At 43.6% G+C, this 17,405-nt stretch overlaps 1 protein-coding gene across 3 annotated transcripts in view; it reads right to left on the bottom strand.

The window, feature by feature from the left end:
* Window positions 1-6,545: 6,545 nt before the first annotated feature.
* The window catches only part of LOC141094144 (uncharacterized), a 57,568-nt gene continuing 46,708 nt past the window's right edge, over window positions 6,546-17,405 (bottom strand). For 2 of the 3 annotated variants that reach the window (XM_073579886.1, XM_073579888.1), the window contains exon 7: window positions 6,546-8,132. In XM_073579886.1, the coding sequence (XP_073435987.1) occupies window positions 6,604-8,132 (1,529 nt within the window). In that variant the 3' untranslated portion in view covers window positions 6,546-6,603. The remainder of the gene's footprint in view (window positions 8,133-17,405) is intronic. The other variant, XM_073579887.1, reaches the window with a different exon arrangement.

Raw genomic sequence — 17,405 nt, 5'->3', positions numbered from 1 at the left:
TGGGGGGGTGAGGAGGACCATGCATACCAGCAATGGGGGAGGAGGGGGACCATGCATACCAGGAAAGGGGAGTGAGGGTGACCATACATACCAACAAAGGGGGGTGAGGGGGACCATGCATACCAGGAAAGGGGGGTGAGGGTGACCATGCATACCTGGATAAGGGGGTGAGGGTGACCATGCTTACCAGGAAAGGGAGGTGAGGGGACCATGCATGCCAGGAAGGGGGGGTGATGGGACCATGCATACCAGGAAAGGGAGGTGAGGAGGCCATGCATACCAGGAAAGAGGGGTGACGGGACCATGCATACCAGCAAAGGGGGGTGAGGGGGACCATGCATACCAGGAAAGGGGGGTGAGGGTGACCATACATACCAGCAAAGGGGGACACCACAGCAAAGGAAAAAAAAGGTTACTTGTGCATTTTCTCTGTCGTATCCAACCTGGATCATGACAGTACCCTCCCCTTAATGAGGGGCCTCTGGACCCTCAAGACTGCTCTTCATTAGGGAACCACCTACAGCAGGGACGTCCAGATTCAGAGTTCACCCCAACCACTACCTGACACTTCAGGTTAATGACAAATGCACCGCTGGTATAGGCAATGTATGTTCTGGAGGCACCACACATCTCCAAAGCGCCGACCTGGGGAACGAGTTATGTATGTGTAAGTTCGGTATGAGCTGGTAAGACTCCACAACACACTTCCACAGGATGTTTTTTGGTGGCCACCCATACATGCTCGTTCACACACAGATCCGGACCTGAATGTTTATTGCCACACATTTGTTTGTCATAATTCAGAGAACTCATTCTGGGATCGACAACAGAGGCGTCCCCCTGTGTCACCACACTCACACCCCCGCTATTCACCAAGGGAACACCACCCTCCAACCCTTTACACGAGGTCTGCGCCTCCCAGGGTTGGCTACTGGCGAGGGTTGAAATTTGCCCCTACTCCCCCGCAGCGCACCTGCTGTTCACACTGGAGAGGAAGGGGCCTGGGATATGGAGGAAAAATACACTCCTTGTCGCCTTCCTCCACACGACCAGGAGGGGGTGGCTTCTTCGGTGGTATGGAAGATTTGGCATGAGCCCCACGGACTATAACACCAGTCTGCTCACTACCGGGACGTACCCCTTCACCTCGGGGAACCCCAGACAGCACCATGGGGACACCAACTCCACCCACCTGTCTGGGTGCATCCGCCTGTATGAGAAAGTCCCGCTCCCCAGCAGCGACTCTAGGGGGCTTCATTGCCAGCCGCTATTTCATTTTCCGGTTGAGTCAGAGGGAAGGCTCCAGACCATGATTACTGCTGCTGGAACTGCTTACACACCATGCAGCTCCTCACTCACCTCAGTGAGGCCCAGCAGCAAATGCTCACAGGTCTGAACATGGCCCGAGGCTCACCAGAAAAAATGTAGGGTTGGTGATAATGTCACGGCCACGCGCGACTGGACCCAGCACCTCCAGCAGGGCGGATTTAGATGACACGCGTGACCCTGGATACACAGCCTCCAGTGGGGTGAATTTAAATAATAAAACATGCAGCTGGATACGCCGCCTCCAACAGGCGAATTTCGGAAATACACATATGTCTGGAAACCCCGCCTCCAGTAAGGCGAATTTAAACAATCGATCAGGAACCTAAAAACCCTGACTCGTGCTGCACCTAAACCCTCACTAGTGAAGTGGACGGTGCGGAAACTAATCCCACCACTGCACTAAAACACACATAAGGAAAAGAGACAAAACAGGGAAACACCACTTAGCTTTGCTCTGTTGCTACGCTCCCAGCAACAGAGCCCACCACCGGCGTGCATCTTTTCCTCCGACTGTATCCAACACCATAGTGCAGCCTTGGAGCAAACAGAGTCCACTACCTGCGTGCAGCTGTCCAGAAACAGAGTCCAGCATATGAGTCCAGCTTTCCAGCAAAAGAGTCCAGCATCTTGAGTCCAGCTTTCCAGCAATCGAGTCCAGCATCATGAGTGCAGCTCTACACCATAGCTGCCACTCCACCAAGCCATGCAAGAACTCCTTGCTGACACCAAAGCTGCAACTCCACCAAGCCATGCCAGCCCTCCTTGCAGACACCATAGCTGCACTCCAGGACTCTCACTGAGCTGCCCGGGACTCTCCTTCGGCTCCATCCTTCACCCAGGCCTGCTTGTAACTGAGAACTATCACCAACAGTGATTACCACACCTGACACTCTTTTATAGAGCAGTAGAAACAACAAGGCACTCATCAATCAGTTCGTGGAAGGTGCACAAGTAGGGTCTCCAGCCCATATAGTAATAAAAAAAAAACTTGGCACTCAAATGGCGAATAAAGTGAATCTCTGTTTTATTGGCATCCAGATTATATGTACTAAATGTTTTTGATCCAACAGTGGATCTTCATCAGAAATTCTCTAGAGAATGACAGGGAATTCTGTATGTCCTTTTAATATCAATGTATTTCTGGGGTCTTACATGCATACTCTGTATATGAAAATGCTGTCTCATGATAATGATTACCTATAACCTTATTCTTCATAAGAAATTGTACGTGATGGATAAACTGTTTACTGCACCCAGTTGGACATTGAAACTACACGTCCACATATTAGGTAGATACTGGGGCCATGAATACTTAGTAAGACAGGTTAATGAGGCTAATGGAGCTATAACTGTCATGAGGCTAGATTAATGAGAATGATATTGGGGTCTTGTGTAATTTACCCAAGACCTATTAAAGCTTTCAGCACGTCTACACAAATACTAATAATTAACAGCCGAGTACAATCTGATTGGTTAACGAATATGAATATGATTGGTTGGAACCATTTATGCTTACTGTTGAATGATCAATTGTCCAATGAAATGTGATGATGTAATGTTACCGCCTACTCAAATGAGCATATAAGCTACCTAATTAAATCAGGAAAGGGGGAACATCCTGCAGATACATACCCTGTCTCTGTGTGTGTTTGTTCTCCGCTACTCGAGTAGGCCTCAGACCAAAATCTGGCAACCTTCCAGCATATCGATCTCCCATTGAGAGATAAAGATCAAATCACAAACTCATCAAGAACATACATAAAAAAGTAGAAATTAATCTATGTCATAGTTACCCTATTCAGAGAGAATGATAAATCTTATGATGCATAAGAAAAATTGAAATACATAAATCAAGAAAATTTTAGTATGTCAAATAAGCGTATAGTCTCAACTGGATTCCCGAAATTGAATCTTAGGTGCATGTGTTCATTTCTGTATTATTAGGAGCTTCCCCATGTATTCTCTTGTGACTCTTTGGAGCATCGCGTTACCTAGCAACAGACGCGACTGCTCCGGCCACATGATCGCCCCATTCTGACATGCGCAATGTAACCACTATAGCGCAGGCGCAATGTGACAACACCATATGACCACTATTAAACGGTCAGGGGAAGTCCCCACCCCATTCTAAATCCAGCAACACAGAGCGACCTGACATGCGCGATATGCCAGTACCATGTGACCGCTATGACGCGGTCAGGGCTTGATGTGCCAATACCACGTGACCGCTATGACGCGGCCACGGGAGATCCCCGCCGGATTATAAAACCCGGACGCACATTACCAGGCCTGGCGTCCTCCATATAGTGGTACACACCGCACACCAGGGGACACAGGGAGCAGATAATATATTACCCTATTTCCATATCGCGCATTCAGCCATGTTAAGGGCTTATGTTAAGCAACATGTCTATCTTTCTATTACAGCGCCATACAATAAGCGACTTATGTCGCCATACTAAAGCGCAATTTTTCCCCTAAAACTTTGAGATACAGCATTCAGGTAATAAAAGGGATTATTTCATTTCTATTTGGGCTTTTCACGCCACATGGACCACCACTATATGAATAACCACTATATATAATGTGACACTATATGGCCCTCTGTGATGTTTTCTCCTTTTTGTTTCCTCATAGGAGGACCGGCGTTCACGAACCATGTTCTATATGAGCAACATTTTACTCTATCCAGACACGATCTGCACCTAATAACTGGAAACACTTAATATCCTTTAGCTACGTTGTTGTTTTCTCTTTATTCCTTTGGATAGACCTACTGGTTATTTTTCTTAACACCACCTTGCATATACGTTTATGTGAAATTTTTTTCTCACGGAACACATGCACATAAGATTCAATCTCGGGAATCCAGTTGAGACTATACGCTTATTTGACATACTGAAATTTTCTTGATTTATGTATTTCAATTTTTCTTATGCATCATAAGAATTATCATTCTCTCTGAATAGGATAACTATGACATAGATTAATTTCTCCTTTTTTATGTATGTTCTCTAGAGAATTTCTGATGAAGATCCACTGTTGGATCGAAAACGTTTAGTACATATAATCTGGATGCCAATAAACCAGAGATCCACTTTATTCGCCATTTGAGTGCCAAGTTTTTTGACTTCACATGGTCATGATCCATGCTGGATCAGGACTGATTAAAAGCACAGGTAACCTTTATTTTTCTAAGCTGTGCTTAAGGTTGGTTTTTTTGCCCCCGGTGGCCATTAGGATTATTGCACTGAGGTGTCGTTTTTTCTAAGTCTCCCCCCTGTGGTGGTGAGCGCCAATGCACTCTGGTTTCTTAGCTAAGTGCACATGATTAATGCAGGTGTGATTGCTGGCTCTGCTACAAAAGAGTCACAGGTGTTGCAATCAGTGTTGGTGATAGTGTTCATTTCAACCATCCTTGGTGGAGGAAGGAGCTGGAGAGCGTTCCTCACAGCTCTGACAGAGCCTGGTGTGAAAGGAGTCATAGGGGATTTTCTTAGCTCTGACAGAGCTTGATGGCAGCAATTCAGGAGGAGAGCTGCATGCAAGTGCAACAGAGTAAAGCTAAGTGGTGTTTCCCTGTTTGTGTTTTTCCTTAGTGTGCATTAGTGCAGTGGTGGGGCCAGTGCCTGCGCCACCCAGCTCCCTAGCAAGGGATAGGTGTAGGGTGTGCTAGGGCGACGGGTTCGTGATTGGCGCCCGGTGCGGACCCGGCATAGGGAACGTTAGGAGCGTTAGGGACACTGACTCAGGGGAGTGCAGGTCTCCAAGTCCCCTGTCCCTATCGCAGGGCCCACCGTTGTACCTGTTTCCCTACCCCTTGTCTTGTTTTAGTTACCGGCCTGCGAGCCATGTCACACAGGACAATATCACGTGCCGCGTCTTGTTACCGCCCTGCTGGTCGTGTCACACAGGACAGGTCCACGTGACACACATCAAGACATACAGCGCTCTTTACTGGTCCTCTGGAGTCCAGACATTCGCTCAGATTACACCTTAAGGTAACTACCTAACTTGGAGCAATCCAATTCATTTGTGTGTATTTTTTAGGTCACTACAAGCTAAATGGGTTCATTATTAAGTGCAAATTTTAATTATTTATTTATATTTTATTGATCACATTGGTGTTGCATGTTCCTAATTTGCAGCAAGTGTTCCTCTCTCTTTTCTACAGTTACTAGCGCCACTACAGTCTATACTAAATTCTGAAAACGGAGTTCAGTCTAGGACAATTTGGCTGCACTACTAATTGATACTTGTTACAATACCAAGCTAGGGCAGTCTCTATAGGAAGAAAAGCACAATAATTATACTGTATTTTCACATACTTTCTATTCCTGACGGACCGCCACTGGAGTGGCTTATAAATGTACAAAGTACATAGTTTGAAGTCTGGGCTGTGCCTGTATGTGACTAGTTTTCTGACTGTTTCGGATAACATTATACATGATTTTAGGTTTTCTTCCTCTAGTCTCGCTTGAATATAGGTCAATATTAAATAAAGTCTCCTGATGAGTCGTCTTTGGTGAGGATGAAGAAACCCGTAGAAATGAGAAGCTTGAAGAGTGAGTGTGTATATGTCACCTCACCCTATATACTGAAATGTGGGGTACACGTTTTTTCTATTAGACTTCTTTTACATTTACCATGTTTTTGCGGCCCCAATAGATTTCTATGGGGCCGCAAAAATCGGCCCCCAAAAATTCCACGGTGCGCCGTGTGCTGTATGGCAGAGGGCCGTATTTGCAGCCGTGAAAAAAGATCGAGCCTGCTCGATCCTTTTCATGGTGTATGGACACAACCCCCAATGGGGCCGCAAATACAAACGGAAGTTTGCTTTTGCGGTGTACAGTCACTTCCAGTGTTGTGGAACGCTGGTTTTTTTTTCAAAACCACTTCATTAGTATTGGAAAACTGAAAAACGGCGATCTGCAAGTTTTTTGCGGTCGGTTATTGCGGCAGACCGTGAAAATTGTGGCGATACGGCCCACAAAAATGGGCCGCAAAAAACCCGGTAAATGTAAATAAGGCTTGGTCACCTTCTGACTAACCTTCAGGGGGTGAATTATGGGTATAGTTTTACATTTGGAACTAATAAACTTTAGTTTTAGCCTTTTGTCAGCAAACATGAGGAATGATAAGAGACAACGCCTTTAAGAAGATTCAATTTTGGTTAAAACTATTCCAACATTATGAACATAAAAAAGGCTTCTCCCTTGTGTGACATCTCTGATGTTTATTAAAAGTTGATTTCCAAGTAAAATATTTCTCACATTAAGAAAATGAAAAAGACTTCTCCCCTGTGTGACTGCTCTGATGTTTAACAAGAAGCGCTTTCCGGTTAAAACATTTCCCACATTCTGAACAGGAAAAAGGCTTTTCCCCTGTGTGAGTTCTCTGGTGGTTAACATATTGTGATTTATGTGCAAAACATTTCCCACAATCTGAACATGAAAAAGGCTTCTCCCCTGTGTGGGTTCTTTTGTGTTTAACAAAATTTGATTTATGTGTAAAATATTTCCCACATTCTGAACAGAAAAAAGGCTTCTCCCCTGTGTGGATTCTCTGGTGCTTAATACAATCTGATTTATTGTTAAAACATTTCCCACATTCTGAACATGAAAAAGGCTTCTCCCCTGTGTGGATTCTCTGGTGCCTAATACAATCTGATTTACAGTTAAAACATTTCCCACATTCTGAACATAAAAAAGGCTTCTCCCCTGTGTGGATTCTCTGGTGCTTAACACAATCTGATTTATTGTTAAAACATTTCCCACATTCTGAACATGAAAAAGGCTTCTCCCCTGTGTGGATTCTCTGGTGCTTAACACAATCTGATTTATTGTTAAAATATTTCCCACATTCTGAACAGCAAAAAGGCTTCTCTCCTGTGTGAGTTATTTGGTGTGCAACAAGATTTCCTTTCTGGTTAAAACATTTCCCACATTCTGAACAGGAAAAAGGTTTCACTCCTGTGTGAATTCTCTGATGAGTAACAAAATATGATTTACGTGCAAAACATTTCCCACATTCTGAACATGAAAAAGGTTTAACTCCTGTGTGAATTCTCTGATGAGTAACAAAATGTGATTTACGTGCAAAATATTTCCCGCATTCTGAACATAAAAAAGGCTTATCTCCTGTGTGAGTTATTTGGTGTGTAACAAGATTCCCTTTCTGGTTAAAACATTTCCCACATTCTGAACAGGAAAAAGGCTTCTCCCCTGTGTGAATTCTCTGGTGCTTAACATAAGCTGATGTTTTGTTAAAACATTTCCCACATTCTGAACATGAAAAAGGTTTTGCTCCTGTGTGAATTCTCTGGTGAGAAACAAAATGTGATTTACGTGCAAAACATTTCCCACATTCTAAACATGATAAAGGCTTCTCCCCTGTGTGAATTCTCTGGTGAGTAACAAGCTCTGATTTCTGGTTAAAACATTTCCCACATTCTGAACATGAAAAAGGATTCTTCCCTGTGTGAGTTCTCTGGTGGTTAACAAAACCTGATTTCCCTGTAAAATATTTCCCGCATTCTGAACATGAAAATGACTTCTTTGCTTTAGGAGCAGATTGTTTTTTAATGCCTCTTTTGTGACTTTGATTTTCCTTAGTAGTTGGTAATGAATCAGAAGATGGGACCTGTTTCATAGGATCAGATGACAGATCTTTGCTGTGAATAGATGATGGTGTATCTGAAGTAACAGCAATCACTTCAGTTGTATCTTGTAGGATCTCAAGATCATCAGATTTAAAAATTGAAGATGTCAGTTGTCCTTCTGATCTCCAGGTACAGTCATCTGCTAAGATAAAAAACAATTATTTTTTAATAAAATATCCTTGAGTTTTATATTTTTGAACATTTCAACTTAACTGTCCATAAAAATAGCAAGCTATGTAAAAACTTTAATTATTTACCAAGACAATGACAGTTCACAGTCTAATAGAAAATTTTGTTGGATGAACCAGTAGAGCATTGTGTTCAACTGTTCGTTCATTCTGCCTCCCAAATATCAAATAAAAAGAAAAGAAACCAATGTTATGTAGGCAAAAATAATACCAATTCTCATCTCACAAAAAACAAGTCCCCACTCAGCTCCATCATTTGTCAATGGTATAACAGAGGGTCTCACACTATTAGTGGCTCAAAGGCTATTGAATAGCAGCAGGGTTTTTATAAACCATACAGCAATATCCGCTCTCACTTCTGAGTCTTGCAGTGTGCTCACACAACATTTAGGATCCCTGTATTTAGCAATATTATAGTGAGAAGAATCCACTTAATTCATGGTGTGTGTCTAATGGAGCACAATCTGGGCTCTATGTGTTGGGTAATAAAATGGCAAATGTGTAAATTTTCATTCTCCAACATCCACTGTGTGTTAGTTTCTAGAAAGTGGCTGTGGAGTCAAAATATTCACTCCTACACACGTGACCAAAATTGTTGGTACCGCTTGGTTAATGACAGAAAAACCCACAATGGTTACAGATATAACTTGAATCTGACTAAAGTAATAATAAATAAAAACTCTATGAAAATTAACAAAATGAAAGTCAGACATTGCTTTTCAACCATGCTTCCACAGAATTTAAAAAAACATAAAACTCATTCATGAAATAGGCCTGGACAGAAATGATGGCACCCTTAACGTAATATTTTGTTGCACAACCTTTTGAGGCAATCACTGCAATCAAAAGATTCCTGTAACTGTCAATGAGACTTCTGCACCTCTCCACAGGTATTTTTGCCCACTCCTCAAGAGCAAACTGCTCCAGTTGTCCCGTGTTTGAAGGTTCCCTTTTCTGACAGCATGTTTCTTTCCCAAGATGCTCAATAGGATTTAGTTCAGGGCTCATAGAAGGCCACTTCAGAATAGTCCAATGTTTTCTCCTCTTAGCCATTCTTGGGTGTTTTTAGCTGTGTGTTTTGGGTCATTATCATGTTGCAAGAAACATGACCTGCCACTGAGACTGTCTGGGGGTCAATCTCTTGGCAGACTTGATATAGGCCACATTTTTATGATCAGTGATAACTGTGATTACTGTAATGGGGTGGACCGCCCCCTCCAGGAAACACCTCCATTCTTCAAAAGCCAACTTAACCACCAACAATTCCCGATTGCCGACATAATTTCTCTCGGCCGGAGAATTTTTTTTAGAAAAGAAGGCGCACGGCTTTAGATTAGTGAATGTGGAAGGACCCTAAGACAAAACTGCCCCATCTCAGAAGCGTCAACCTCAACAATAAAGGGTCTTGATGGATCGGGTTGTACCAACACAGGAGCTGAAGTAAAACATTTCTTTAGTGTCAGGAAAGAATTTTTTGTAGCCATGGACCAATTTTTCACATCAGCCTCCTTGAGGGTGAGGTCCGTCAAAGACTTTACCACTAGTGATGAGCGAACGTGCTCGCCACTACTCGCCCGAGTATCACGGTACTCGGTGAGCATCGAGCATTTCTGGGATTACTCGGTGAGAACTCGGGTTTTTGGCAGTCTATAGAGACCCAATCATGATGCAGGGATTGCCTGCCAGGCAATGAAAAGCCGCAGCCATCTTTGTTGTGGTCGTGCAGTGATTGGCTGGCCGCACAGCATCATCAGGGGTATAAGAGACCGGACGTCGCCTTTCTCGGCGCATTCAGCTCCGGATTTAGATGGTGTAGGGAGAGCATCTGCTGAGATAGGGTCAGATTTGGGGATTTATTAGTCAGTGTGGGGTCTTCCATCATAAACTACTCAAATCCAGATAAACCAACAATCCTTCTAAGGACTAATTCCGGAGTATATATTGTAGGTTGCAGTGTTAGGTAGGCACGGGATTGTACGTCGCTCTATACATATTAGTGCAAGTCCTGCAGGTGCTTTATGTGTGTATACACATATCTTTGCATACATCAAGAGGGTCCATTCCCTTCCTGTCTGCTGCTACCAATAGGATATATTGCCCTTATATACCTAGTCCCAGGTCTAATTGGCTTGGAAAAAATTTTCGGCCAGGTTAATCAGAGCCTTTTGTTTTCTCCATTTGCTTTTTGACACTGCACAATAAACCCAGATCCTTTTCCTAGCACAGTGTGAAAATCCAGCAATTTTAAAGGAGTTCCAAAAATCACTTTTGAGTGCACAGGTAAATCTTTCATTTTTATGTAGTACGGTAGAGTAGAATTTTTTTTGAGTGTCTTACACAATTTCTTGACACCATTTTGCTGAACCCCCCAAAAAATGCATACAGGCCACATATTTTACAGTGTGGTATATCTGTGACACGCCTCATCCATCCGTCTGCTAAAAATTTTGGTCATTTTAGCAGTAAATTCATTTTTTTTTTGCTGTCTGTCACTGTAGTTATATACAAGACTATTCAGCCTTAAAAAAGCCAAAAATACAGGCCACAGATTTGTCAGTGTCGTATCTCCGTGCCAGCTTATATATCTGCATGCTCCAAGTTTGGCCATTTTAGGCCTGTTTTTAATTTTTTCCCTGTGTGTCACTATAGTTACATACAGCAGTATTTAGCATAAAAAAGCAAAAAATACAGACCACATATTAGTCAGTGCGGGATCTCCGTGCCAGCTCATATATCTGCGTGCTCTAAGATTGGGCATTTTAGGCCGGTATTCCATTTTTTCTGCTGTCTGTCTCTCTAGTTATATACAGCACTATTTTGCATTGTTTTTTTAAAAAAGGACACATATTTGACAGTGTGGTATATCTGTGACACGCCTCATGCATCCGTGTGCTACAAATGTGTGCATTTTAGGCCTATATATTCTACTGTTTTTGCTGTCTGTTATGGTACTTAATGGCACCAATTGGATAACCAAAAAAACATTTGTAAGTACAGTCCAGATAGTTTAACCCCTTTTTGACATGTGACGTACTATCCCGTCCACGGTACCCGGGCCCCTATGACCAGGGATGGGAAAGTACGTCATCGCGATCAGCGGTGCCCCCGGGGGGAGCGCCGCTGATCACGGCCAGGTGTCAGCTGATTATCACAGCTGGCCCCGGCACTATGTGTCAGGGGCGGTCACGGACCGCCCACGACACATTAACCCCCGTCACACTGCAATCAAACATGATCATAGTGTACTGGAGGATCAGGGAAGCATCGGCAGGGAGAAGGCTCCCTCTGTGCTTCCCTGAGACCCCTGGAGCAGCGCAATGTGCAACGCTGCTTCAGGGGCCTCCTTCTCTGCAGGTCCCCAGGTCCAATATGGCCATGGGGGCCTGCAGGGAGGCGGCTTCCTCAGTGCCTGCAAAGCGCAGGGCTGAGGATAGCCTGTGCAGCGCCTGCCTGATCGCTGATCTGTCGTGACAGATCAGTGATGTGACACATGACAGTGATGTCCCCCCCCCTGGGACAAAGCAATAAAGTAAAAAAAAAAAAGTGGAAAAGTAATTTATAAAAAAAAATCGCTAAATAAAAAAAAATATTCCCTAATAAATTCATTTTTTGGAAATAAAAAAGCCAAAACAATAAAAGTACACATATTTAGTATCATCGCGTCCGTAACGACCCGCCCTATAAAACTGTCCCACTAGTTAACCCCTTAAGTTAACCCATTAAAAACTAAAAATAAAAAACAAAGCAAAAAATAATGCTTTTTCATCATACCGCCAAACAAAAAGTGCAATAACACGCGATCAAAAGAGGGATCTAATTTCTCCACCTACCCTTGGGAACGTAATAAAATTGGGGACTAAAAGATCATGTTTGTGAAAAAATATGATTTTTTAATTTTCACGCCAGGGCGTTATAAACTTCTGAGAAGCACTTGGGGGTTGAAAGTGCTCACCACACATCAAGATAAGTTCCTTGGGGTGTCTAGTTTCCAAAATGTGGTCACTTGTGGGGGGTTTCCACAGTTTAGGTACATCAGGGGCTCTCCAAATGCAACATGACACCTGCAGACCATTAAATCAAAATCTGCATTCCAAAATGTCACTACTTCCCTTCAGAGACCTGACGTGTGCCCATACAGTAGTTTTCTCCCACATATGGGGTATCAGTGCACTCAGGACAAATTGGACAACAACCTTTGGGGTCCAATTTCTCCTCTTACCCTTGGGAAAATAAAAAATTGGGGACTAAAAGATCATGCTTGTGGAAAAAATATGGATTTTATTTTCATGCCCGGGCGTTATAAACTTCTGTGAAGCCCTTGGGGGTTCAAAGTGCTCACCACATATCTAGATAAGTTCCTTGGGGGGTCTAGTTTCCAAAATAGGGTCACTTGTGGGGAGTTTACACTGTTTAGGCACATCAGGAGCTCTCCAAAAGTGACATGGCATCTGATCTGAATTCCAGCCAATTTTGCAGTGAAAAGCTGCCGAGCTCTGCCATGCGCCAAAACAGTGGTTCCCCCCTCATGTCAGGTATCAGCGTACTCAGGACAAATTGCACAATAACTTTTGCAGTATAATTTCTCCTGTTACCCTTGGTAAAATAGAAAAATTGGACCTGAAGTAATTTTTTGTGTGAAAAAGTTAAATGTTCATTTTTTTAAACATTCAAAAAATTCCTGTGAAGCACCTGAAGGGTTAATAAACTTCTTGAATGTGGTTTTGAGTACTTTGAGGGGTGTAGTTTTTAGAATGGTGTCACTTTTGGGTATTTTCTATCATATAGACCTCTCAAAGTGACTTCAAATGTGATGTGGTCCCTAAAAATAAATTGGTGTTGTAAAAATGAGAAATCGCTGGTCAACTTTTAACCCTTATAACTTCCTAACAAAAAAATTTTGGTTCCTAAATTGTGCTGATGTAAAGTAAACATGTGGGAAATATTACTTATTAAGTTTTTTGTGTGCCATATCTCTGTGATTTAAGGGCATAAAAATTCAAAGTTGGATAATTGCGAAATTTTCAAAATTTTCGCCAAATTTCCATTTTTTCACAAATAAACGCAAGTTATATTAATGAAATTTTACCACTAACATGAAGTACAATATGTCATAAGAAAACAATGTCAGAATCACCGGGATCCATGGAAGCATTCCAGAGTTATTACCTCATAAAGGACAGTGGTCAGAATTGTAAAAATTGGCCCGTCATGAAGATGCAAACCACCCTTGGGGGTAAAGGGGTTAAAGTGTGGTTTTCCCGCACACATATCACATACAAGTTCGCTCTCAATTCAGCCACTTGTAGTGAATGTGTATAATATTCTAGTCCATTTACAATGGGCAAGGCACGTGGCAAAGGACGGGAAAGTGGCATGCTGAGGCAGAGGCCGTGGGCAAGCTGAAACTGGGCCACAGAAAACACCCTCATCTTCTCGCTGGACCTTAGTGTCCGAAGTCCTAGGGGACCACAGCAAGACAGCACTATTTAAGCCAGAGCAGTGTGAAAATGTTGTTGGTTGGATAGCAGATAATACTGACAGTTACATGGCCACCACCAGCATCCTGTCTTACACACAGTCAAGTCTGAGTAGCCGTGAAACTGGACCGCACATTCCTCACCCTGATCCTCCTTCCTCCCACCATGAGTGCCTTGAGACAACTGATCCCACACTCGGACACTCCAAAGAGCTGTTCACTTTTCCATTTATAGATTCGGGCCTCTCGCCCGGTCCACTTGAAGCGGGGCAAGATGATATTCTATGTAGCGATGCCCAAATATTTGAGCAGCCTCGGTCCAAAGAGGTGGAAGATGATGAGCCACATTTGCCGGAAAGTCAGTAGTAGGACCAGGGTGCAAAAGTTGTCAGTGTGTTGGATGATATAGTAACTGACCCAACCTGACAGGACATGCAGAACAAGGACAGCCGCACACAGGGGGAAGGAGACGTAGCACCCCTTCAGGCAGGAAGAAGCTGTGTGGTGGTTGCTGACAGGAGGCGGGCAACCATTCCCAGTAACACCAACAAGATGGAAGTTGACAGTCCAACTGTTAGGTCTTCCAGAGTCTGGCTATTTTTTAAAGACTTTTTTAAAAATAAAAAAATTCAGGCCACATATTGAACAGCCTGGTATCGCTGTCAGACGTCTAATGTATTTGTGGCCTACAAATTGTGGCAATTCAGGCCTACATTCCACTGTATTTGCTGTCTGTTACCCTAGTTCTCTACACTATTTTTTGTAAAAATACAGGCTACATATTGAACAGTGTTATCTTGGTAAAAATACTTCTGTTTCAAGTTGTTATGGCTGCTTAATGACTGTCTTAAATGCTCAAACTACTATCACCATCTTCTGCCTAGAGTCAGTCACTGCGCACATAGAAAGTCTGAAGAGCAGCGGGTGAATGCTTGGGTGGCGTTGTACTCTGTGTCTGGATTACGAAGGCAAAATGTTCTAGATTAAATAATGAATGGAAGAGCCGGAGGAAGAGCACCTGGAAGAGCACAGGGTCAGGACTCGCAACTACTGAAGCCTTGTGTTCCTGGTCCCGGATTCAGACAAGCTGTTCTGCCCATTTTGTGCACCTAGATATTTTTAAGTGCTGTTCCAGCTACTGCCAGTAGGTGTCATAAGTTGCCCTTCTCTTTCTTATTCATGTGTTTGGAATTTTCTGTTCCCCGAATGGTTAGTTGTTCAGAACCGCCCCTTCTTGCCTTGGTCAACAACATGTAACCATTTTCCAGCCGTCTCCTGAGTAGCTCGCACCTGCTCAGCTCTTTGCAAAACCATTGCTTATAACAAGCGGATTCCGGTAAGATAATGTAATTATTATGTTATGCATCTGTTAGCTGGCCATAATGCATTCCTCATGATGTTTGCAATGCATGTTCAGCTCCTGTAAAGCTAGTACACTGCATGATAGTTATGCATTCTCCGTTCAGTGAGTGTAAAGCTAGCAGCCATTAGTTGTTAGATATTTCTTTCCCTTTTGCTGCTGTGTATGTTATATTGCGCAGCTCTTAGATAATGCATGATAACAGCATCCTGTATCATTGTTACTGTTGTGATAATACCTTGTATTGCTGTATATTGCCTACCAAGTACTGACATGCTGCATTATATCTGTCTTTTATAGTTTTTATCTGAATCATCCACATTGTGTTCAACAATCTTTGATATCATCTACAACTTTGTACTACTCCTCCTGATCTCATCTACTGTGTTCTACTATACTATCTGTCATCTCCCATTCTTGCCCATATCATCCCTATAAATAATAGACTTAAGCACCCATACAGTCTTGTTTCTGGGAGTGGATGAAAGGATAAGCCGTATGCTCGAATCCACACAGCGTCATACGTAGAAGGCAGAACACAAGCCATCACTTACTAATACTTACCTTGTTGGCATCAAAAAGGAACCCTGCGGGGGGCGGGGTCTGCGTGCTGAAGATGGAGTGTGATTCCAGAGCTCCAGTGACTCCAGACTTACATCGGCTCATATCGGCATTCAGTGGCTTCCTCGACCGCCGTGCAGTGCACCGCCGGCTTCCTAACACCCCCGGGCACATGATGACCCATGGTAGAACACAGAGAAAGGCTTCTCCTCCGCGCCTGCCTGACTTCTTTCTGAGGACTCAGACTGCACCTGCAGCAGGGAAAATGGCAGCAGCTTCCCCTCCCACAGGATCATCTCGTTCCTCCCACAGCTCCCAGGGCTCAGAGAGAGGTGAGACCTCAGCAGATACACATCACAGTAACTCTGCACCTATGACTAGGGGGGACATGAGGGATTTCCTGCCATCTATACGCACTTCTTTAAGGGAGGACATGCAGGACATGTTAAAGGAGATAAGAGAAGTTAACTCATTGGGAGTACGTACAGACCACTTAGAAAACAAGATGTCTGAGTATGTTTCTGTTATCAACGCTCTTGTGGATGAGAATCAAGCCATGAAAGGTAGATTGGCAGGGGCATTTGATAAAATACACGATCTGGAGGACAGATCTAGAAGAAATAATCTTCATATAAGAGGCATCCCAGAGACTATAGGAGATAAAGATCTGGCCCCCTTCCTCCAAAACTATATGCAAGCTGTCCTGCCATCGCTCTCCCCAAGGGACCGGTTAGTTGACAGGGTCCACAGGACGCCCAAACCCAAGCACTTGGATTCGTCTCTCCCCAGGGACACTCTTGCAAGGATACACCTGTATACTACTAAAGAGACCTTTCTGAGACAAATAAGAAATCCTCCTGAGCTTCCTTCTGAGTTTCAGGCACTGAAAGTTTTCCCAGATCTGTCTGCTGCTACGCTGTCTAAGAGGCGGGAATATGCCCACGTCTGCAGAGCCTTAAGGGAGGTCTCCGTGAAATATCGGTGGGGTTTCAATCCTGTGAGGCTTTTCATTACTCATGATGGAAGTACAGTCATATGTTCCTCTCCTAAGCAATTGGAGAAGCTCACAAGCTGGAAGATCCTTTTTTCACCGAGACAAGCTGACACGGGTCGGAAGGTGGCTTCGGAGTGGTCTGTGGCTTGACTGTACTGCATGGTATGAGTCTGGATAACTGGACTCTCCTGCTACGCTTCCTAGTGGGCCTTGGTTCGTGAACTTTTCACTTCCACCCCCCTCGTAGATCCTTGATCTGCGGATCGTCCGAACTGTTCTGGATGTTTATACGAGTGGCTCTCGTATATTTGACAATGTTTTGGTTTCTTATCTTTTTCTTTTTTACTTTTCCTTTCTTTTTTTGTCTGTTCTCTCTTTTATTTTCTTTTTGGCATCCTTTCGGGTCAATACTCTGGCCCGTCTGTAAGTATATCTGCTCCCATTTTTTCTTCCAGGTTTTTTCCTCCCAAATACCCAGGCATCTATGTGCTACAATGGACTCTCTGTATTTGTAGACGTGTCGGTTCTAGCATGCTATATGTGACTATATTAAGTGTGCAGTTCCATTCTGCCGGCAGCACTGTGAACTTCTCGTATCAGTATTACGAGTATACAAATCTTATCCTTGAATGTTAGGGGCCTAAATTCCCCTGAAAAACGCACTATGATGTGGAGGGAGGTGGGGAGGTCACGGGCGGATGTTGTCTGCCTTCAAGAAACACATCTATTGGAAGCCGATAATTTCAGGCTTCGACACCCTCACTTCCCCCACATGTTTTTTGCCAATGGTCAGACCAAAAAGGCTGGTGTGTGCATTATGGTGAAACGTACAATAG

This window comes from Dendrobates tinctorius, unplaced genomic scaffold (assembly GCF_039654945.1).
Source record: "Dendrobates tinctorius isolate UK_male_01 unplaced genomic scaffold, ASM3965494v1 ptg000063l, whole genome shotgun sequence".
NCBI lineage: Eukaryota > Metazoa > Chordata > Amphibia > Anura > Dendrobatidae > Dendrobates > Dendrobates tinctorius.
The sequence above is the reverse complement of the archived record's forward strand: the minus strand, read 5'-3'. Positions and strand labels throughout refer to the sequence as shown.